The 24,932-nt window shown below is 43.2% G+C and overlaps 1 protein-coding gene across 1 annotated transcript in view; it reads right to left on the bottom strand.

Moving 5' to 3' along the window:
* The window catches only part of USP40 (ubiquitin specific peptidase 40), a 129,341-nt gene that overhangs the window by 46,956 nt on the left and 57,453 nt on the right, over window positions 1-24,932 (bottom strand). Inside the window, exons 11-14 of the mRNA XM_082261771.1 lie at window positions 21,528-21,585; window positions 20,974-21,024; window positions 6,115-6,203; window positions 5,704-5,790 (exon numbers count right to left, since the gene is read on the bottom strand). Coding sequence (XP_082117897.1) covers window positions 5,704-5,790; window positions 6,115-6,203; window positions 20,974-21,024; window positions 21,528-21,585 — 285 coding nt within the window. The remainder of the gene's footprint in view (window positions 1-5,703; window positions 5,791-6,114; window positions 6,204-20,973; window positions 21,025-21,527; window positions 21,586-24,932) is intronic.

Genomic DNA, 24,932 nt, shown 5'->3' with positions numbered 1-24,932 from the left:
ATGACGGGTACTCGGGTACTCTGATGACGGGTACTCGGGTACTCTGATGACGGGTACTCTGATGACGGGTACTCGGGTACTCTGATGACGGGTACTCGGGTACTCGGATGACGGGTACTCGGGTACTCGGATGACGGGTACTCGGGTACTCGGATGACGGGTACTCGGGTACTCTGATGACGGGTACTCTGATGACGGGTACTCTGATGACGGGTACTCTGATGACGGGTACTCGGGTACTCTGATGACGGGTGCTCGGGTACTCTGATGACGGGTGCTCGGGTACTCTGATGACGGGTGCTCGGGTACTCTGATGACGGGTGCTCGGGTACTCTGATGACGGGTGCTCGGGTACTCTGATGACGGGTGCTCGGGTACTCTGATGACGGGTACTCTGATGACGGGTACTCGGGTACTCTGATGACAGGTACTCGGGTACTCTGATGACAGGTACTCGGGTACTTTGAGTACCTGTCAACGGAGTACCCGTCATCAGAGTACCCGAGTACCTGTCACCTACCCATCAGAGTACCCGAGTACCTTCCACCTGCTCATCAGAGTACCTGACGCCTGAAGTACCCGAGTACTTGCCGCCTGCTCATCAGTACCCATCACTACTCATCAGTACTCATCAGTACCTATCACGTATCAGTACTGATCATCAGTACCCATCAGTACAGTATCACCTATCAGTATCAGTACTACTCATCAGTACCTATCACCTGCCTGTCACCTGCCCATCAGAGTATCCGAGTACCTGTCACCTGCCTATCGGAGTACTCGAGTACCTGCCACTTGCTCATCAGTACCAGAGTACCTGTCACCTGCCCAACAAAGTACCCGAGTACCTATCACCCTTCATACAGCCACCATGTCCAAGTCCAAAAAGGTTTATATACGTCCTCCGTTTAAACCTAAATACCGGTGTTATGGCAGCAGATAGCTGCCATAACCCTGGTATTTTTTTAAACGGTGGACGGTTGGCTTTCCGATAAGGGTGGTCCCAGCGGCGGATTCGCCGTGGGATCACCCTTCCGGGATGGCGGAAAAGGCGCCCCCCCCCCTCCCGCCACGTTCCGGTCCTTTTCCCCGCTTACCGGACCCGCCGGCAGCGGGGAAAACGATCCGGTCCCTGATCCTCACAGACAGGATGTCGAGTGAGGGCAAGCTTGCCCTCACTTGACTCTATGGTCTTGGAGGACCGGAGCTACGGAAAATGTTGTTGCCTAGCAACCGGTTTAAAAGGTCCTTTTTTTTTTTTTTCATTTTATATAATAATTTTTTTTTTCTATCTTTTAGTGTACTTGTGAGATCTGAGGACTTTTTGACCCCAGATCTCACAAAAAAGAGGTCCTGTCGTGCCTATTTCTATTACGAGGAATGTTTACATTCCTTTTAATAGAAATAAAAATGATCAGTTTTTTTTTTTTTTTTAAATGGTGTAAAAATAAAAAATAATAAATAAAATAAATAGTAAAAAAAAAAAAAAAAAATTAAAGCGCCCTGTCCCCGTGAGCTCGCGCGCAGAAGCGAACGCATACAGAAACCCCGCCCACATATGTAAACGGTGTTCAAACCACACATGTGAGGTATCGCCGCGATCGTTAGAGCAAGGGGAATAATTTGAGCCCTAGACCTCCTCTGTAACTCAAAGATGGCAACCTGTAGAAATTTTTAAATTGTCGCCTATGGGGATTTTTAAGTACCAAAGTTTGTCGCCATTCCGTGAGCGTGCGCAATTTTGAAACATGACATGTTGGGTATCTATTTACTCGGCGTAACATTATCTTTCACATTATGGAAAAAAATTGGGCTAACTTTACTGGTTTCTTATTTTTTAATTAAAAAAAGTGAATTTTTTCCAAAAAAAATTGCGTTTGGAAGACCGCTGCGCAAATACGGTGTGATAAAAAATATTGCAATAATCTCCATTTTATTCTCTAGGGTCTCTGCTAAAAAAAAATATATAATGTTTGGGGGTTCTAAGCATTTTTCTAGCAAAACAACTGATTTTAGCTTGTAAACACCAAATGTCAAAAACAGGCCTAGGCAAGTGGCTAGGATGCATGATGGTGCGCCTTGGATGTTGGGCCCCTCTATATGGCTAGGCTGTGAAAAAGTCTCACACATGTGGTATTGCCATACTCAGGAGGAGTGGCAGAATGTATTTTGCGGTGTCATTTTTGCTGTGTACATGCTATGTGTTAGGAATATCCTATAAATTGACAACTTTGTGTAAAAAAAAAAAAGTTTTCATTTTTTTCCCACATTTTCCAAAAACCTGTGGAAAAAAATGATATGTTCAAACGACCCATAATGCCTCATAGAATATACGTTGGAGTGTTTGCTTTCCAAAATGGGGTCATTTTGTGGACTTTTCCATTGTATTGGTGCTCTAGGGCCTTGAAAAGTGTGATAGGTAGTAAGAAAGTTTTATGTGTATTTATGCTCCTAGAACGCCTGAAGGTGCTTCTTGGACATGGAGTCTCTTTTTGTGGCCAGGCTGTGTAAAAGTCTCACACATGTGGTATCGCCATACTCGGAAGGAGTAGCAGAATGTATTTTTGGGTGTAATTTTTGCTGTGTACATGCTATGTGTTAGAAATAGCTTATAAATTGACAACTTTGTGGGAAAAAAAAAAGAAAAAAAATTTTTTTTCTTAATTTTCCCAAGAATTGTGGGAAAAAATTACAACTTCAAAAAACCCACCATGCCTCTTACTAAATACCTTGGACTGTCTACTTTACAAAAAGGGGTCATTTGGGCGGTATTTGTACTGTCTTGACATTACAGGGCCTCAAGAAAGGAGATAGGCCGTCAGTACATCTGGTGTGATCAATTTTCAGTAATTGGTACCATAGCTTCTAGACTCAATAACTTTCACACAGACTAAATAATATACACTAATTTGGGTTAATTTTACCAGAGACATGTAGCAGTATACATTTTGGCCCAAATGTATGAAGAAAAATTAATTTTTTGCAAAATTTTATAATTGAAACTAAAAAAAAGTGTTTTTTTTTTCAAAATTTTTGCTCTTTTTTTGCATATATCACGAAAAAAAAAAAAAACCCCAGTTGTGATCAAATACCACCAAAAGAAAGCTCTATTTGTGTGAAAAAAATGATAAAAATTTTGTTTGGTTACAGTGTAGCATGACTGAGCAATTGTCATTCAAAGTATGAGAGTGCTGAAAGCTGAAAATTGGTCTGGGCAGGAAGGGTGTCTAACTGCTCTGTATGGAAGTGGTTAAGAACCCTCGGGTGCAAGTCATCCGGTCCCGGTGATTTATTTATGTTAAGTTTCTCTAGTTTAGTTCTAAGTCTATCTTCTGTTAACCATGGGGGTACTCCCTGGGGTGTATTATTTAGTTTAGCATTACAAGCTGGGTTAGTGTTGCCCCCCAATTCTTTTGTGAAGACTAAAGAGAAGACATTATTTAGCACTTTCGCCTTCTCACTGTCCTCTGTGGCCAGAATCCCTTCATCGTCTTTTATGGGGCCAATGTGCTCTGGTCTCGCTTTCTTACTATTTATATACTTAACCACTTAAGCCCCGGAAGATTTTACCCCCTTCCTGACCAGGACCTATTTTGCGATTTGGCACTGCGTGACTTTAACAGGCAATTGCGCTGTCGTGCAACGCTTTCTTTTGGTGGTATTTGATAACCTGTGCGATTTTTTGATCATGCGCTATAAACAAAAAAAGAGCGTCAATTTTTCAAAAATAACAATATTTTTCACATTTTTTTATATGAAATTCCCCCAAAAAAATGTAAAAATCAAAATTGTTTAACATTTTTGGCCAATTTGGTTTATGCTACATATGTTTGGTAAAAAAAAAAAAAAAACGCAAAAAGCGTATTTTGATTGGTTTGCGCAAAAGTTATCGCGTTTACTAACAAAGGGAAAGATTTTTTGTCATTTTGAGAAAAATTACGGCGGACAGATCGGACCCTTGACTGACATTTTTGACACTTTTGGGGTTACCAGAGACATTACTACAGTGATCGGTGCTATAAATATGCACTGTTACTGTAAAATTACACTGGCGGTGAAGGGGTTAACTTTTTTTAGGGGGAGGGGTTATGTGTGTCCCTAGGGGCGTGATTCTAACTGTTATTGGCTGTGGCTTGAGGTGTAGGAACAGTGATCAACAGTCCTACATAGTAGAACCATATGATCACTATTCCTACACAGGGGAGAATGACAGGCGGCTTGTTTACATTAGCAGCCTGCCTTTCTCCCTCTCCACCTGACGATTGCCTATGTTGGAATGCTGCCAATGACCCCTCAGCCTTGTATTTTTCGAAGGCCCTTTCTTTAGTATTAATTTGCCTTTTTATGTTGGAGTTTAGCCACGCTGGATTTATTTTTGCTCTTTTAAATTTATTCCCCTTTGGAATGCACAGGTTTAGTATGTTCTTGAAGCACTCCCATTTTTCCTCTGTGTTCTTTGTTCCCAGGGTTCTATCCCATTTGATATTTTCTAGCAAAGAGCGCAGTTTTGGGAAGTTGGCTCTTTTAAAATTCAGTGTCCTTATGTTACCCTTGTGTTTCTTATTAGTATGATTAAAACTGAAACTAATTGACCTATGGTCACTGTTTCCTAAGTTGCCCCGTATTTCTATATCCATGATCAGGTCTGTATTGTTAGTAATCAGTAGGTCTAGTACCGCATTATTTCTTGTCGGTGTGTTCACCATCTGACCCATGAAATTGTCCTGCAAAACATTTTGGAACTGCCGAGCCTAGGATAAATGTGCGGTTCCTTCTACCCAGTCTATATCTGGATAATTAAAGTCCCCCATTATAATTACATTTCCCATTCTTGCTGCCATTCCAATCTGTGAAAGGAGGTCTGTCCCCCCCCCCCTCCTCCCTCTGGTTTGGCGGACTATAGCATACGCCCAATATTACTTTCTCCATATTGCCTTCCTTCACATGGGAGCGCTGGTGGATCCCAGGCCTGGCTCCTGAAGGTCTGTGGCTCTGTGTCAGCGGGTTGCTGTACACCACAGCGGATCTTCTCCATCTTGCCTACTGGTATCAGTGGAGATTGGCCCTTCTTTATCTGGATACACTGGCCTGGTATCATACCAATTTTAATAATTCTAATGATTTTAACCTACTTGCCTATATTAAAAAAGTATTGAGACTTCCAACTGGTTACTTATACTTCATAGGGATTTTATGTCTACTATCCAATCCAGATAGCGCTGTCTTACTCCTTGCTTACAATTTTAGTTACACAGTATACTTATCCTGACGGCTGCATCGGATTGGCCCTGGGACAGTGTACAGTGGGATTTGCCACAGGGTTTAGAGCTTGGGACATTTTGTTATTATAAAAACCTTTAGCCTTTAGAACCACTTTAAAATGGAAAATCCTGCATTTGGCCACAAGATGGTGCTATCATAGGAAATTCCTATGATACTTGCTGCCATCTAGATTCCAAATTAGGTGTTTTTTGTAATCAATGAAACATTTATGACCAGCACAAGAAATAGCCTAATAATAAAAATTTTTTTGCCCCATTCACACAACGAAAGTATATGCACTTTCACTGGGTGAACTGCTGTGCGCTTTTTTTTTTTTTTTATGAAGTACACCCCCCTTTATAATAGTAAAAAGTAATTAAGCATCCTAAAGAGATGAACATGTTTCCACTGTGGAATGCTGAATTGTTTAGGTGCACATACCTCTTTCACTGTTCGTGTTTCTTCCAGGATCATTTCTTGCTCTTGTCCTTCCTGAAGTTCAGTGCCAATAACAAAAGACAGGAAGATCTGTGGATGTACACGAAGCACACCATGAATTTGCAATGCACTACGGTAACACACCTTTGATCCACATACTTTGCAGCACATCACAATGCATGTCAATGCACTACCATGCACCTTGAAAAAAATGCTACCTGTCCCATTTTTGCCAGTTCTGGTGCACTGGCAGCCCAATAATTCACCTGGGATGTGTTAATGCAAAGCATGTTAACATGGGTTAATGGAATTTACTAAAATGCATAGGTTTAAATAAACCCTTAATTATTTCAATCTAAAATAAAGCAAACCATTAAAATCCCATCACTAAGAGGTTTAAGTTTCAATACCCACTTCTGAGGCACCAGGTGCTTTTCCTCTGAACACTCCCAGGGTGCTTCCAGGTTTAAGTTCTGCCTCTTGCATTGTAAAATCCTCTGGCACTGCAAACACAAAAACATAAAACCACTTCATAACTGTCCACTGCAGATATCAGTCATAAAAAGACCCAAGCTTGTGATAGATCTACTGCTTACCATGCACACTCGCCATGGCATTTCAGATTATTGATTAATGATGATGATTGATGAATTTCAACCAAAGATGTTTTTACAGGACCAAAAATGAATGCCTAGACCACCTAATAGGGCGTGGTTATGCCATTTTAGTCTTCGTGGGAGTATCATGGTTTCTGATCTACATCTATTGATATTAAAATTGAAAAGACCATGAAATCTGGATAATTTGGAGGAGAGAGAGGGTCTAGTCACAACAAACAAAATGTCATCCACAAAAGTGGCAACTTTATTGTGTATAAAGCCCACAGAAACACCAGTGATGTATGGATGGTTTCTAATTTTTACATAATAAGGCCTACAAACATAAGCACAAAGATCACGGGAAACAAGCAAGGGGCACCCCTACCTTGTGCCATTTTGAATCAGGATAGGGGAACAGGGAGTTGTTTACCCTACTCCTTGCAGAGGGATGATCCCATCTAGACCCAAAGATCCATCCAGACCCAAATTTCAACCCTACAATATTTTCTATCAAATGCTTTCCTGGCAATTTCTGATCAAACATGGAATACCATTGGCCCATACCAAGTGAATAATGAAGAGTGGTCTTTGGGAATTCTCCCTGGCCACCTCATATTATTTGGGATTTAAGTTAAAAAAGGGCAGGAGCGGTGAATATCTATAGAAACCCCCTTTCAGTTTTCTGTTGGGTGAATGGTTTAGAAGCCACTAATTAAAGGGGTGATGAGAAAAACATGGATAGGAGGCCCCTGTAAAATTTAAGGCCTGAGACTTAACACGTTTGAGTTCAGCTCAGTAACTCAAAGATGTAAAACTATTGAGGAGAAGTGAGCAACCATTGGGGCATATGAAGCTACAGGAAATAAAATGTATGAAAAGGTCACAGACAGCCAGAAAAGAGAGCAATAAATGCAAGAGTTGGGCAATTTTCAATAACGAACCTGAAGATCTCCCTGATTCAATACAAAGCTGCAGAGGCTGCCTATGGAAAAGGTCTGCAATCTGCTTAAAACCAAAAATGCAGTCATGCACCTTAGAGGACAACTATAGCTAAAAGAGACGCAACTTCCAAATACTTTCAGGTTTGCAGGGAAAGGTATATCAAGCCCTATGAAGTTCGGTATTGCTTAAAGTGGTTGTAAACCTCAGACATGAAACTTAAACAAAGCATATCCCTCTATAGTGTTTATTAATACAATCCTATTTTAATCAATCAGATTATGAGATTAAATGGTGGCATGATGGAAACAAAAATGCATTTGAAAACTTGCGATCATAAGGTTTGACAGTATCTTTAACTATTAAATATGCAATACAGTATATATGTTTTTGTGCGTAGGACATGGAAACAAGGCTAACAGACTCAACTACGCAAAAAACATAGGAACTGGTGTGCAGAAAAATGGCAGCATGTCCTCTGGACTGAGGAGTCAAAATTTGAAAGATTTGGCTGTAGCAAAAGGCAGTTTGTTTGCCAAAGGGCTGGCGAGCAGTACAATAATGAGTGTCTGCTGGTAACAGTGAAGCATGTGGGGGGTTTCTTGCAAGTTTGGGGCTGCATTTCTGCAAAAGGAGTTGGATATTTTGTGCGGATAAATGGTGTCCTCAATGCTGAGAATTACAGGCAGATACTTATCCAACATGCCATACCATCAGGGAGGCTTGTGATTGGTTCTAAATTATTCTGCAGCAGGACAAAGACCCCAAACATAGAGCCAATGTCATTACACGCTCCAATACAGGGCACTTTCAACCACTTCCTGCCCATGCCAATTTTCAGCTTTCAGTGCTGTCGCACTTTAAATGAGAATTGTGCGGTTATGCAACACTGTACCCATATGACATTTGTTTTATAATTTTTTTTCTCACAAATAGTGCTTTCTTTTGGTGGTATTTATTCACCACTGGGTTTTTTTTTTTTGCTAAATAAATGAAAAAAGACAGTTTTGATAAAAAAATAACAAAAAACAAAACCTTTTTCTTTGTTTCCGTTATACAATTTTGCAAATAACTAGATTTTTGTAAGAATTTACCATAAAATCCTTTTCTCTGAAGTCCATTGACAGACGCAGTTCTTATGTTTCTTAGACCATTGGGCTATGCTGCCCCCTACGGGAGTAGTGCTAGATGGGAAAAGAAACAGTTTACCATGCCTACGGGGCCTGTCCCTATAGGCATAACCCTACACACCCTGCTCCAGCATACCAGTTTAGTTGCAAGCAGTGATAAGAAGACACAAACCATCCCCATATCAGAGGGGCGAGTGCTGCGTCTGTCAATGGACTTCAGAGAAAAGGATTTTACGGAAAGTCCTTACAAAAATCCAGTTTTCTCTATCGTCCATTGACAGACGCAGTTCTTATGCTTCTTAGACCATTGGACATCCCAAAGGAGTGTAGGCATGAGGGGTGGGAAGAACGCAAACCAAATAGTTAACGTAAACTCCAAAGGCTAAACTTGGCCAACTGGGTAACATAAAGCTCAACAAGGAACACGATCTCACCCATGAAAGAAAAACTCCTTAAAAGAGAAACAAATGAGTCTCTTTAAACAGCAGCCTGCAAAACCTTGTGGCCAAAGGATGCATCTGAAGATGCCAACAAATCTACCTTGTAGAATTTTGTAAAACATGTGCACAGACGACCAAGTCCCCCCCCTTACAAACTTGCACTACTGAGGCCTGATGGCGAAAAGCGGAAGAGGCACTCAGCGCTCTAGTAGAATGCGCCTTCACAGGTAAAGGAGGAACCTGACCCGTCAATAAGTCTGAACAACCGTCTGCCTAATCCATCTGGATATAGTCGCAGTAGACACAGCCAAACCTTTACGAGATCCCTCAGTAAGGAAAAAAGAGCATCTGATTTCCTAAAAGACTCAGTGACCGTCAGGTAAACCCTGATTACCCGAACGACATCCAGAGAGCGCAAAGCAACTTTCTTGGGATGCTTAGCCTTAGGACAGAGTGAAGGCAACACAATGTCTTCATTTAGATGGAAATTAGATACCACCTTAGGGAGAAAAGGCGGATTAGGCTGGAATACCACTTTATTTCTGTGGACCACCAAATAAGGCAGACAGCACAGCGCCTTGGCCTCCAGGACACTCTTTGTGCCCCATTGATGATTGATGCAAGTCACAGCCGTGGCATTGTCCGATTGGATCCGAACCGGAGAACCGCGTAGCCGATTCATCCAGTGGATCAGGCAAAGCTTGATTGCTCTGAGCTCCAGAATATTGATAGGTAAGGAAGACTCCTCTGTTGACCAGGTCCCCTGGGCACAGAGCTTCCCCAGCACTCCAACCCAGCCTGACAGGCTGGCGTCTGTGGTGACCACTGTCCAAAACAGGGGTAGGAAGGACTTGCCCTGACAATGCTGGTGACTGGATCCACCAAGATGGAGCAGACCTCATGAGTCGGCTCAAGCGTATAATTTTGCCTAAAGACTGTGGATCCCTGTTCCATTTGGCAAGAATCTCTTTTTGCAGAGGTCTCGCCTCAAAGATTGATACCATCAGACCCAGGGCTCTCATGCAAGTCCGTAGTGAGGACAGATCGGTTTCCAAGAGCAACCAGATCGCTCCCTGCAACTTCTGAACTTTTTCCAGGGGAAGAAAGAACCTCGCCAAGGTGGAATCTAGAGTCAGCCCCAGATAATCCAAACTCACTGAAGGAGTCAGAGCAGATTTTTTTAAATTCATAGTCCACCTGAATTCCTGAAGGGTCTGAACTGTAATTGACAGGTCGCCCAAAAAAGCCGAGTGAGGGTCCACTCTCAATAGGAGATCGTCCAGATATCCCAGGACTGCAATCCCTCTTTGACGCAACAAAGCCAATACCGGGCCAGTACCTTGGTAAAGACTCTGGGAGCGGAGGCGAGACCAAAGGGTAACGCCACAAATTGAAAATGCTCCTCTGCCACTGCAAAGCGGTGAAATCGCTAGTGTTCCCTGTAGATACGCATCTTTGATATCGATGGAGGCCAGAAAATCCCTGATTTATAGACACTACCACCGACCCAATGGATTCCATTCGAAACTTCTGCACCTGCAAAAGCGGTTCAGAGCCTTGAGGTCCAGGATTGGACGCACCTTGCCCTCTTTCCTGGGCACCGCGAACAACAGGTTTGAATAGAAACCTTGAAAGCGTTCCTGAGGAGGATCCGACACAATCACTCCTCAAGAGAGCACTACTGGAGGACAGGCACTTTGGGGGAATTGGGCCCTACAAGCATGTTGTATTTGGAGGTACCTAAAAAAGTAGTGGGTAGAAAGATCAAATTCTGTCTTTAATAAATCAAAGGATCTGCGTTCTCAAAACACCCTATTAACTTTTTTTTAAAGTGGTTTTTCCAAACCGCAGTTTTTTTTTTTTTTGGTACACATTTTTTAACTATTTTTTTTCATCGCATTTTTTGAACAGCTATATTTATTTAACCATGTTTTGCCAAAATGCTTTTTTATGCATTTTTTCAGAATTTTTTTTATTTTTTTTTTTTAAACACCACCTTCTTGGAAAGCTACATTTTACCTACATCTTTTTTGCAACCTATGGATTTTTCCAAAGCAGTTTTTTTTAACCGCATTTCAATTTTTTTTTTTACTGTGTTTTTTTTAACTCTTTTACAGCGTTTTTTTAAAAATGTGTTTCAGTTTTTATGAACAATGTTTTTTTATTCTAATCTTTGTTTTTGTTTTTTTAAATGTGTTTTTTCCAAACTACACTTTTTTGCCTGCCTTTGTTCCAAACTGCATTATTTTAACCAGAGTTTTTCTAAATTGCATTTTTAACAAACTGTTTTTTTTCATAACCATCCTTTTTTTTTTAAACTGCATTTTACACCATTAAAGAAATTGAACTACCCATTTTGTGCCGTCATCCAAGATTAATTCAGAAAAAAGGGAAATTGTGAGGAATCGTGGGTTGGAAAACCAAACCACGGTTGATTCTTTCACAAAGACATATGGCTGGACTTTCTGAGGCACATCATAGAATGACTCAAAGCGAATCATATAGTTAAAAAGGACTTTATTTATTGATTACAACCAACATAAAAAATGAGGACCAATGTACATATTTTCCTCATGTAGACATACAATACATATAGCTAGGAACTAGACAGAATTAAAATCGAATAACCCAAGACATTTTTTACCCATATAGTCAAGGGACCATGGGAATAATGGGTGGGTTATTAAAGGTTTTCACAATATTGAATACAGTATATATTCGTAGAATTTTATATCTTTTTACTTTCAATAAATTTTTATTGAATTTTTCAAGGAATTTAAAGCGGAGTTCCAGCCATTTACTCACCTGTCCAACGGTCCAGCGATGCGGCCGCCGGAAGCCTCGATCCTCTCCCTCGGCGCCGGCATCACTGCTGTGGGCACCCGGCTGTTACAGTTTGCGGCTTCACAGCCGGGTACCCACTGCGCATGCGCGAGTCGCGCTGCGCGCCGTGATTGGCCGGCAATCTTCTGGGACCTCTGACGTGTCCCAGAAGATTGCAGGGAGGGAGGGGGAGAGGAGAACTTCCGCTCAGGGCGCCGCGGCGCTCCGAGCGGAAGTGGGAGCGGGTACCTGTCAAAACTAGGTACCCGCTCCCCCCCCCAAAAAATGACATGCCAAATGTGGCATGTCGGGGGGTCAGGACTCCCTAAAGCGGAAGTTCCACTTTTGGGTGGAACTCCGCTTTAACAATACTCCAACATGGAGAACAACATAAGGAGAATATGAGTAATGAAACATTGGTATAACAGTTTCCAGTCCATAATACAAGGATTTAGTTGTGCGACATATTGTAGCAGTAATATACAATGTCCAGGAGTCGTGACAGGACTCCTCCGTCCGGAACCCATAGGGATCAAGGTCTCCAGGACAGAGGAGGACCTGCCCCACCTTCCTAGTCAATAGGAATCTCAAGACAGACATCAGAGGTTAGATAAGGCCAAGCATCCCAGGATTCCTGGAATTTACTATATGTTAGGTTATTAACAGATAACGCTTTTTCAAGTAGGTAGTTTTTGTTTACGGAGTATGACTTTAGACAAATTTGGGATAAACTTTGATTTCCAATTTCTTAAAAAATGGATTTTTGTAAAATCTTACCGTAAAATCCTTTTCTCATAGCTCATTGACAGACGTAGTCCTCGGTGATACACCACCTTCGGGTTATGTTGCCTCCACAGGAGCAGGACTAGACAGGAAATTAAAAAGCTCCGGCCACACCCTAGGGGCAGTCCCAGAGGGTATATCCTCTCTCTCTCTGCCTCAGCAAATCAGTTATGTGAAAAAGCAGTCTTTAGAGATTTTAACCCAACCCAACTCAAAAACAGAGGGGCGGGGACTACGTCTGTCAATGAGCTAAGAGAAAAGGATTTTACGGTAAGATTTTACAAAAATCCATTTTTCTCTAGCGCTCATTGACAGACGTAGTCCTCGGTGATACACCACCTTCGGGACGTCCCAGAGCAGTATCACAAATGAGGGGTGGGAAAATGGAAATCAAATCCCAATCTAGAAGGCCCAAACAGAAAAAAACCCTCGAGGTAGACCACCGGTCTCCTCAAATTGCGGCCTGCAAAACCTTGCGGCCAAATGAGGCATCCGCCGATGCCGTCACATCAATTTTATAGAATTTTGTAAAGGTATGTACCGACGACCAGGTGGCCGCCTTACATACCTGGACCACTGACGCCTGATGGCGAAAGGCCCAGGAAGTACTGAGCGCTCGAGTGGAGTGCGCCCTAACAGGGAACGGAGGACTCTGACCGTTAATAGAATAAGCCTGTACCACCGTTTGTCTAATCCATTTGGCAATGGTCGCGGCAGATGCAGGCAAACCCTTTCTGGGGCCATCCGTGATCACAAAAAGTGAATCCGTCTTACGGAATGATTCCGTAGCTTTCAGGTATACCCTGATTGCCCGAACCACATCTAAGGAATGCAACGCATGTTCCCGATGATGCTTGGGCTGAGGACACAAGGAAGGTAGTACAATATCTTCATTCAGATGAAAATCTGAAACCACCTTAGGAAGAAAAGATGGCTTAGGATGAAGTACTACCTTATCCCTATGAATCACTAGGTATGGGGACTGGCATGATAATGCAGCCAGTTCTGACACCCTGCGATCAGAAGTAATAGCCACCAAGAAGGCCACCTTCTGGGATAAAGTAAGCAAGGGAATCTCCCTGATGTTTTCAAAGGGAGGTTTCTGTAGAACCGACAAAACCAAATTAAGATCCCAGGGCGGTAAGGGCGCGCGGACTGGAGGAGCCAGGTGCCGCACCCCCTGGATGAAATTCCGCACCAAGGACTTGGTAGCTAAAGGTTTCTGAAAGAAGATTGCTAATGCTGAAACTTGACCCTTGATGGTGCTCAAGGCTAGCTTCTGCTCAACCCCTTGTTGCAAAAAGGCCAATATTCGAGTCACCGAATAGGTACGTGGAGGAAATCCTAAAGATTCGCACCACGCAATAGAAGTCTTCCATGTGTGATAATAGACCTTGCTGGAAGTCGCTTTCCTTGCTTTAATAAGGGTAGGAATGACTGAAGTAGACAAACCTCTGTCCTTCAGTACTTGGGTCTCAATGGCCAGGCCATTAAACCCAGCGACTGTAAAGCATGATGGTAAATTGGTCCTTGAGACCACAGACACTCCCTGAGACGAAGTTCCCACGGAACGTCTGCGACTAGCATGTCCAAGTCGGCCAGGCCGGCTTGAGGAGGCCAGCCTAGAATTTCTAGGACCACTGGCGCTGATAGAATCTGAACCAGGCGTCCCTAGAGGTATCTGGCCCCGACCATCCGAGAAAGTCTGGTCGTTTTCTGTTCCCACACATTTATCAGATACCTGATTGTTATCAGGAAGGGAGATCTTTTCTGGTTGAACCTCAGGGACCGAAGTCACCCGACTAGAGGCTACTTGGCCTATCTGGTCAACCAGATCCGATTCCTGTGAGGTATAGGGACTAATCTTAGGAAAAGGTAAAGGAAAAGATCTATTCAGGGAACGGTAACTACCGCTTCCTGTAGTACTTAAATGTTGGAAGGGAAGAATCGCACCGGTAGTAGTGGTTGAAGCTCGATCTAATGTCCTGAATACCGGTGAAAACGTCCCCCCACCCTGAAACCGGGTGGGGGCGCACCTTCAGGCTGTGTACTCCTTTGCTTCGGGTTTGGCTGGGTTGGTCCTCTGCTTGTCCGACCAGCCCTTCTTGAACCCTCCTGGAGGAGTCTTGCCTTTCCCGCTAGTACCAGCCGGGCGCCCTTTATGGGCGGTAAAGAAAGGTCCTCGCTTGTTGCGAGGTCCCTTAGCTTTAGCAGCCTGTGGCAAAAAAGTGCTCTTGCCCCCAGTGGCATCCTTGATGATTTCATCTAGGTTGGCCCCAAATAGACGATTCCCCTGAAAAGGGAGATTTGTCAAGGTCTTTTTTGGAACCTAGGTCAGCTGACCAGCATTTTAACCACAGCACACGTCTGAGGATCACCGCTGACATAGATGCATGCCCTAATAAGGGAGTAGTGTCCAAGGCTGCGTCACAGATAAACTGTAGCCCTTGTATAATCTGTTCCATCAAATCAGATGTCTCCTGGGGAATATCTTTTCCCCTAAGGTCTTGGCGTACCATTTTCGCCCATTCCGTAAGTGTCTGGGAAACTAGACCAATAACAATTACTGGTCTAAATGCTGACCCTATCAGAGAGAAGATGGTGCGGGACTCCGCTTCCATCTTTCGATCCACCGGATCCTTAAAGGACGAAGTGTCCTCCACTGGGATAACCGTGGCTTTATTCAGCCTGGAAATAGGTGGATCCACCACTGGTGGTACCGTCCATTTCTTAATGATGGATTCCTCAAACGGATAGCGTCTAGCAATACGCTTGGAAATAGTAAAGGTACGTTTAGAATGCTCCCATTCTCCTTCAATCTGATTACCGAAACATTTAGGTACAGGAAAAACCTTCACCTTTTTGATGGGCTTATTAGTACCAAAAGGAATCTCTGTTTCAGTTGCCTCTGCCGGTAAAGCCTCAAGTTTTAAGGTTTCCTGCACTGCCACAACTAGTGCGTCCACCAATGCTTCTTCCTGAATTATAGCAGAAGAAGCGTCCTCCTCACTGTCTGAGGGGGCTTTACCTGGGATAACAGCCTTTGCAGAGGAACCTGCAACTGCAGTGACCATCTCTGAATCAGAGTCAGAGGTGTCAGATAGTATAGGGGTAGGCGGGGGTCGCTTCCTTGACCCCCGTCCCTGACAGGCCGCCTCCACCCGAGCCACCATAGACTCCAAAATTGCTGTAAATGACTCTACACTCTGTGCACCGGCGGGTCCCGTGGCCCCCTCGAGGGAAACAGGTGGGGGAATATGTGTGGCAGGGTCCATGATAATTCCAGTCACTTCCTGGATAATATAATTCAAAATAAAAAACTTTTTTTTTTTTTTTTTTTTCAGACCCCCAGCGCCACAAAAAGCCCCTTAGTGTTACCTGCTAGGGATCCCTATCGATCGAGAGAGAGAGAGAGAGAGATAGACCCCCAGGCTCACCACTTGATGCTCAGAGTTTAACTGCAACAGGTTACAGCGCTGTCTTGACAAACAGGAAGTCTTTTGGCTGGCTGCCCAGGAAGAAAGGAGGCGGCTCCGCCCCTCTGCACGCCTTCCGGCGCCTCCCCTAGCTCCACGAGGTGTTTAGATCACCTCAAACATGGCCGCCCCCATGCTGGAGACACGAGGCTACGCCAAAATGGCGGCTCGTGCGATCCAGCAAAAAAAATGGCGGCGGCCTGTACTGAATAGCGGTGTGCTGCAGGGCACACAACACTCTCTCTGCATGGGGATTTGGCGTGGTTGGCGGTACCGGCCCTGGCGGACCGCATGGCCATTCGGGAGGCCTGCTAATAGCTGGAGATCTGATTAGGAAGGCAGTCTACATGTCCGTGGCTTCTGACTGGTAGGTAGCTTATTCTTATCACCGTAAGATTCCCAGAATGCCACAGATTATAATCTTTTTAACATGTATACAATTAGATTGTTAGCTCCCAAACCAAGCCTCCTGGCTTTTTGCACATAAAATCACACTCAAAGTAGGAGGATCTGTGTCATTTATAGGATAGAGAGGGACTCTATCTTACCATACAGAGAGGGGCCCGCGTTCACCACAAGACCCGTCAGGGGAAAAGGGGGAACATACTACTCACCATACCGGAACCAGGCGGGCACCAACTCCTGACAGTACCCCTCTCCACCGGGGCGGGAGGGCTGTCGACCGATATGGACGCCGTGACTCATGGTCTTTGGCGTTTCAGCGAGACGTTTAACTCGCGGGGTCAGTCCTTTAATGGGACTTTGTCGCGGCCGACCCAGCGCGGAGCTATGGCCTGCACGCGCTCGTAGGCTGAACTGGGGTGACCACCGGATCTCAACATCCAGCCCGTCGCCCAGTTCAGCTTTCTTGCTTGAAGATCTCACAGGAACACTGGAGAAAAAAAGCTGTCTAAAAAATCCTTTAAGAAAAAAATCTTGCCAGGACCTAAGATCCCAGCAAGGTATCTAGGTCCTTACTCCTAACTAGACAGAAAATAACTGATTTGCTGAGGCAGAGAGAGAGAGGATATACCCTCTGGGACTGCCCCTAGGGTGTGGCCAGAGCTTTTTAATTTCCTGTCTAGTCCTGCTCCTGTGGAGGCAACATAACCCGAAGGTGGTGTATCACCGAGGACTACGTCTGTCAATGAGCGCTAGAGAAATCATGTTTCTAGCAGCCAGCAGCACGTGGACTATTATCCGCCTGTACATGTGGGGGTATGTATCCAGGTTTAGATTTAAAATGGCTAATTCTATGGAGGGTTTCCTCAGAATTCCAGTGCAAGAAGCGAGGGTAGAATTTTATATCTGATCTTTGGGTCTATTCGTAGAATTTTATATCTGATCTTTGGGTCCCAAAGATCAGATATAAAATTCTACGAATATATACTGTATTCAATATTGTGAAAACCTTTAATAACCCACACATTTTTCCCATGGTCCCCTTGACTATACGGGTAAAAAATGTCTTGGGTTATTCGATTTTAATTCTGTCTAGTTCCTAGCTATATGTATTGTATGTCTACATGAGGAAAATATGTGCATTGGTCCTCATTTTTCATGTTGGTTGTAATCAATAAATAAAGTCCTTTTTAACTATATGATTCGCTTTGAGTCATTCTATGATGTGCCTCAGAAAGTCCAGCCATATGTCTTTGTGAAAGAATCAACTGTGGTTTGGTTTTCCAACCCACGATTCCTCACAATTTCCCTTTTTTCTGCATTTTACACCAGTGTTTTATCCCCAAACTGCATTTTTTTACTACTTTATTTCCACACTACATTTTTGAACTGCAGTATTAAATTAAACTAAATTGCGTTATCTTGTGAACTGTGTTTTTTTAACAGCATTTTTCCCCAAACCATATTTTTTACCTGGGTTCTTTCTGAACAATTTTTTTTTTGGAACAGTTTATTCTCGTTGTGAACCCAATATTGCAGCACTGCTTATATGTTAAATAGATAGGTTATAACTTCAAAAAACGTGAAAAAAAATTTGAAAAAATTGTGCCAATATGCAAACATGTGCAAAGTATATACTGTGCAAATCTCGCAAGATCATGCAATAAATATACTCCAAATTCATAAATATAATATCAAATTCATAAATATTAAATCATATAGTCCATAAAAAGTGTCCATCAGGTGCAGATAAGGTGCTTCTGTGCTTCACTGCGTGCATGAGTTGGGGTGATCCCCTTGTGGTTGTCTACTTACCACAAAGCGCTTGGTAAAAGGCATTCAATTATATCCTGCAGTGTAGTCACAACCTTTCCTGTCAGCCTGGAATCCACAATCATATAGGAGAGATCCTTATATGATTGTGGATTCCAGGCTGACAGGAAAGGTTGTGACTACACTGCAGGATATAATTGAATGCCTTTTACCAAGCGCTTTGTGGTAAGTAGACAACCACAAGGGGATCACCCCAACTCATGCACACAGTGAAGCACAGAAGCACCTTATCTGCACCTGATGGACACTTTTTATGGACTATATGATTTAATATTTATGAATTTGATATTCTATTTATGAATTTGATATTATATTTTTTGCGTGATCTTGCGAGATATGCACAGTATATACTTTGCACATTTGCACAATTTTTTCAAGTTTTTTGAAGTTATAACCTATCTATTTAACATATAAGCAGCGCTGCAATATTGGGTTCACATCACTTTAAAGGCACTAGCACTTTAATTTGCAGCAAGCAGCTATTGATTGCACAGACACTTTTCTTAATTTATTTATATTTATATGCACAATACCATAAGTGCGAGGTTATACCGCTATACAGTTTATTCTCGTTCACATGTTTTTCCCCACGTTTGTAAAAAAACACAGATTGGAAAAATGATTTGAAACAAACAACTTTTTTCAAAACGCTTCTTTTCACTCCTTTTTTACCCTGAACTGTATTTTTCACCTGCTTTGTTCCGGAACCATGGGTTCTTTGAACCACGGTATTTCCAAATGATGTTATTAGCAATCTTGGTGATTGCATTTATTCTTTAGGAATTTTTTATGACAGCATTTTTTTTTATGAATCTTTTTTTACCGCTTTTTTTCTGAAACCAAGTGTTTCCCATAATTCATATATTTAACCAGCATTTTTTTAAACTATTTTTTACCTGTTACATTTTTTTTTTCATATTTTTACTCAGTGGTTTTTTATGGGCTGTTAGTTTTTGTCATACATTTGCCATGAATTCTGCTCTAAAACTTGTTGGTCTAGCAGATTTGATTTATTTGAACATTTTAATGTTCCTTTAGAAGAATATCCCACGCACTACTGCTTCAGTGATCGCAGCATTACATAGATGTGTCACCAGGGGGCTTGATCTAGGAATAGATCACATACAGATGCCTGGGGATAGCTTGCATCTTCACCAAATTTGCTAGGTGCCCTGCATTCACGCAGCACAGCAGAACAGATGACAAAATGGTTCTAGGCAAAAGAGCAACTGACAAATGTCTACTGCCAGTGCAGTAGCCTTCAAGCTGTCCTGTCTTGAATGGTTTAAAGAATAAAGTTGCTCAAGTTTGTTTTTGCTTTAAGGCCTCATTCACACTTCAGCTTAGCATGTTTGGTAGTTTTACAGGCATTTTGTTGAGCAGTAGTTGTACAAGCATTTTTTGTAGGAGTCTGAGGCTAGAGCAATTTTTTTATTACTCTTAGCCAGATTACTAGGGAAAAAAATCCATCATATTTCAGTGCTGCCCCAACTGAAGTCTATTGGGGCAAAAAAGGCTTGACGCTTAAAAGAAGCCCATATACTTTTTCAAGCTACAAGGTCAAATCAACACTATGCTCAGGCGTGAATAAGCATTTATTAAAAACCATAGGATTTTTGAGGTTTAGCATTTTGGAATGTGTACAAGGCCCAACTTTGAATATTGAAAAATAACAAGGAAGTGTGAAACCAACAGAATGTTGTAAAAAGTAAGCGTGAGATGTCATTAAAGTATTTTACAAAATCCCACAATTATGGGGTGTTCACGACGGGACTAAGCTGGGTGACCCCATTCCACTGGGTAAAGAGGTGGTTTACGCCAGATTTTGTAAGAAGCAAGGACACTAAAAGCACAGGTGTGTGAGAGCGAGAGATAGAGCTTGGAGCCCCACCCTCCCGAACGGGGTCAACGTGTGAAGGGAGCTGGGAGAGGTGCTGGTGCCCAGGTCAGGACAGGCCAAGGCCCAAGCCTGAGAGAGAGTCCATAAGGGACAGAGCAGCTAGAAAGCTGTAGAGAGAGTCCATGAGGCACAGAATAGCTAGGAAGCTGTAAGGAAGACACAGAGCTGGGGTGTAGCATCTGTGCATAAACACTGGGACGTGTTTCATGGTCAGGAGGACCAAAAAGGTACTAATGTTCAGGAAGACCCTGAAGAGGCATGCCGCCACATGAGAGCCAGGAGGCAGTGCGCAGGCACAACCATTTAGCTAAGAAACCCTGAAGTGTCACTATATATATATATATCCCAGATTTACAGTATATACTTACTTGTATATTTCAGATATATCACATAAAAGCAAAGAAGCAGGATCATAATGGCTATACTGCTACAGTAAATGATCATATATTTTTCAATGTACCATTTTAAGTGGGTATTAAACCCAAAAGCAAACAAACATTTTTCATATCGCAGCCTATCAGTTCTTAGATGTGGTGGCTGCATTTGTTTTCCTTTTTTAGGCTCTCTTTCCATTATTTTCACCTGGTGATCTGGCCAGTTAGCCTGCTGTTTTTCAACAGAACAAGCTCATTTGCAATTGTAGCAGTTAGAGTGTTGAGACAAACAATATACCACAGACAGGGGTGCTTACAATAATCAGCTGTTATTTATTCAAGAAAAATCTTTTTTTTTTTTTTTTTTAGAATAAACAGGTGCCCTGAGCTCCTTCATCCAGAGTGGCACTCTAATATAGAAGGTGTGTTACTGGCTAGATCGCCAGGTAAAAACAGAGGAAAAAAAAAAAACGAAAACACCAATGCAGCCACCACATCTAAGAACTGGTAAGCTGCAATATATTACATTTTGGGTTTCATGTTTAATACCGCTTTAGGTTTCTTGATATCTTACCTGGTGGAAGCAATCGCCCAGTTCTGTGGATGGGTCTTAGACAGGTATCACCTACTAAAATATAACAGAAGAAAGATGTAAGCCTCACTTCCCAGCACACAGTCCAGAATAAATTACAAGCAAGAGTTTTTTTTTTTTTTTTTTTAACTCAAGTCAAATAGTTCTACACATCTGAAATATATGTATCTGTAATTATTATTTTACTTTCAGCAAGTTTGAAAAATATGTACATCTTCTAATCCACAAACCTCTGCTATATTATAAAGCTACACAGCATAAAGCTGGCCATACAATGTTTTTTTTTCCGTTGCGCCTGTTGGTGGACAGATTCCTTCATCAACACAAAGAAAGTAAAAGGAGGAATCCCCTCAGCCGGCACATTGTATTTCCTGACATGGAGAGCAGGGGGTGGCAGCAGTGCATAACACAGTGAAAATTCTGCATAAACCGGCATCTTTGAGAATAAGGAGCTGTGCTGCCACAGTATTTTTATGCATTTGCCTGGAATTGTTCTTTCACAATTCCCCACATGACAGTGCTAGAAATATTCTTACCAGTATGCTCATGCAATTCCAACAATTCAACAGCTTTCTGGTGGACACATGACACAGCCTGAAGACACAAAATAGTAAAGAAAAAAATAATTTAAAAGAACAACCAATCCAAATTTTCCCTAACATTTAGGGGGGGTCACACACACACACAAACTTTTTGTGGTAATTTCATCCTACTTTCAAGAATAAAAACAACTGAGTGAATCAAGGTAAGCTACCACCAGCAGTCTCTGTCAAAAACATGAAACAATCAAAACTGTTGGTGGAAGGCTGACTTGAGCCCATTCACAGTGGTGGAAAGTGTGACAAATGTCTACCAAATAGCTGGAAGAATTCTGGCCACACACATACATTTTTGGGCAATTTAAACCACTTTTAAAATCGCTTAAAATCGCAAAAACAACCAAAGAGATCAAGGCATCCTACTACCAACACTTTACATTTGTTTAAGGTAAGGGTCTCTAAACATTCAAAACAAAGGCTCGGTTTACTGTTCTACAGATTTTAGGGGTGGCATCGCCAATGTTGGCATCAGTGGGAGGAATAGCGCCCCAATGTTGGCATCAGTAGGAGGAATAGCGCCCCAATGTTAGCCTCAGTGGGAGGAATAGCGCCCCAATGTTGGCCTCAGTGGGAGGAATAGCGCCCCAATGTTAGCCTCAGTGGGAGGAATAGCGCCCCAATGTTAGCCTCAGTGGGAGGAATAGCGCCCCAATGTTAGCCTCAGTGGGAGGAATAGCGCCCCAATGTTAGCCTCAGTGGGAGGAATAGCGCCCCAATGTTAGCCTCAGTGGGAGGAATAGCGCCCCAATGTTAGCCTCAGTGGGAGGAATAGCGCCCCAATGTTAGCCTCAGTGGGAGGAATAGCGCCCCAATGTTAGCCTCAGTGGGAGGAATAGCGCCCCAATGTTAGCCTCAGTGGGAGGAATAGCGCCCCAATGTTAGCCTCAGTGGGAGGAATAGCGCCCCAATGTTAGCCTCAGTGGGAGGAATAGCGCCCCAATGTTAGCCTCAGTGGGAGGAATAGCGCCCCAATGTTAGCCTCAGTGGGAGGAATAGCGCCCCAATGTTAGCCTCAGTGGGAGGAATAGCGCCCCAATGTTAGCCTCAGTGGGAGGAATAGCGCCCCAATGTTAGCCTCAGTGGGAGGAATAGCGCCCCAATGTTAGCCTCAGTGGGAGGAATAGCGCCCCAATGTTAGCCTCAGTGGGAGGAATAGCGCCCCAATGTTAGCCTCAGTGGGAGGAATAGCGCCCCAATGTTAGCCTCAGTGGGAGGAATAGCGCCCCAATGTTAGCCTCAGTGGGAGGAATAGCGCCCCAATGTTAGCCTCAGTGGGAGGAATAGCGCCCCAATGTTAGCCTCAGTGGGAGGAATAGCGCCCCAATGTTAGCCTCAGTGGGAGGAATAGCGCCCCAATGTTAGCCTCAGTGGGAGGAATAGCGCCCCAATGTTAGCCTCAGTGGGAGGAATAGCGCCCCAATGTTAGCCTCAGTGGGAGGAATAGCGCCCCAATGTTAGCCTCAGTGGGAGGAATAGCGCCCCAATGTTAGCCTCAGTGGGAGGAATAGCGCCCCAATGTTAGCCTCAGTGGGAGGAATAGCGCCCCAATGTTAGCCTCAGTGGGAGGAATAGCGCCCCAATGTTAGCCTCAGTGGGAGGAATAGCGCCCCAATGTTAGCCTCAGTGGGAGGAGTAGCGCCCCAATGTTAGCCTCAGTGGGAGGAGTAGCGCCCCAATGTTAGCCTCAGTGGGAGGAATAGCGCCCCAATGTTAGCCTCAGTGGGAGGAATAGCGCCCCAATGTTGGCCTCAGTGGGAGGGATAGCGCCCCAATGTTGGCCTCAGTGGGAGGGATAGCGCCCCAATGTTGGCCTCAGTGGGAGGGATAGCGCCCCAATGTTGGCCTCAGTGGGAGGAATAGCGCCCCAATGTTGGCCTCAGTGGGAGGAATAGCGCCCCAATGTTGGCCTCAGTGGGAGGAATAGCGCCCCAATGTTGGCCTCAGTGGGAGGAATAGCGCCCCAATGTTGGCCTCAGTGGGAGGAATAGCGCCCCAATGTTGGCCTCAGTGGGAGGAATAGCGCCCCAATGTTGGTATCCGTTTGTATCATTGATGTCAATGGGAGGAATAGCGCCCCATCATTGGTTTCAATGGGAGTAATAGCGCCCCATCATTGGTGTCAATGGGAGGAATGGTGCCCCATCATTAGCTTTAGCGGGGGGAATAACTGACTATTATTGGTGTCTTGGCAGATGTTATGCAGCACTGTTGGTGTCAGTAGGGAGAAAAGTGCCTTTTATCAGAGCGAAGAATAGGGCCAGAGAAGAATAAACAAAAGGCCACATCCGGCCCCCGGGCCACAGTTTGGAGACCACTGGTTTAAATGTGTCAATAGAAACGGTTGGTGGTAGTTTACATCTGTCTATTTGTTTTTTTTTTGCAGTCAAGCTAGTTTAAAATGGTTAAACATTTACGTAAGTGTGACCAGCATATTAGTGGCCACTTTCAATGTTTTGACTGTCTATCAATTGTTCCAGCCTCTAAGGCTGCAAACCCGTGTGTCCCACAATTTATAATGTCCGATGTGCCACTAATACCAGGCTGCACAAATTCATGGTTATACTTTTGTTTACTTTGGATGCCTACCATAAATTAAGCCACTATTTTATTTGCAATTAAAGTATGATTAAACAAAAATAATTATTCACTGATATAGTGTCTGTACTGCATTCCCAATTGGTGACAAGATCACAAATACAATTAGAGAGGAATTCCAATGACAACAGTTTTAGTCTGGAGTGGGGAAGAGAAGAACCTCCCTCATTTTTTTATTGTGGTCTCACTACTGGTGAGATTTCTTCTGATTTGTGCACTGATGGTAATAAATACCTGACAGAGGTCCCAACCTATCCCTACTTAGAAAATAAATAGCATTTTGACTGGGGTTTTACTTCAAGTTTACGATATGTAGAAGATAAAATAAAAGTATCATTGGTTCTTATTACTGCTAACAGATCACACATAAAATAAAACACAAATAAAGATAATATACGATTACTACCGCTGCACAACCTCTAATTGAGGAAACTCCAAAACAGAAAAACTTTCACTTTTCAACTTAACTGCATTCACATTATAGCGATTCGTGAAGGAGCATATATGCACATTTTTACGAGTTGTTGCACTACATGCAGAGGGCAGCCCATTAATTTCAATTGGCTGCCCTATACTTGGCAAAGTAGCTCATGCACCTATGTAAGCTTGACCGCTTTTTTTTTTTTTTTTTTGCTGCATTTGGGGTGCAATAAGGAATGAATGCCACTGCAAGAGTGACCTGTTTTTCTTTGTGCATTTTACCTAATCACACTTTTCGCATGCATTCATGAACACTACAGCTTAAAT

Source organism: Pelophylax lessonae (assembly GCF_965119305.1).
Source record: "Pelophylax lessonae genome assembly, chromosome: 6".
Taxonomy (NCBI): domain Eukaryota; kingdom Metazoa; phylum Chordata; class Amphibia; order Anura; family Ranidae; genus Pelophylax; species Pelophylax lessonae.
Note: the sequence above shows the minus strand (reverse complement) of the source record. Positions and strands in the feature narration are given on the sequence as shown.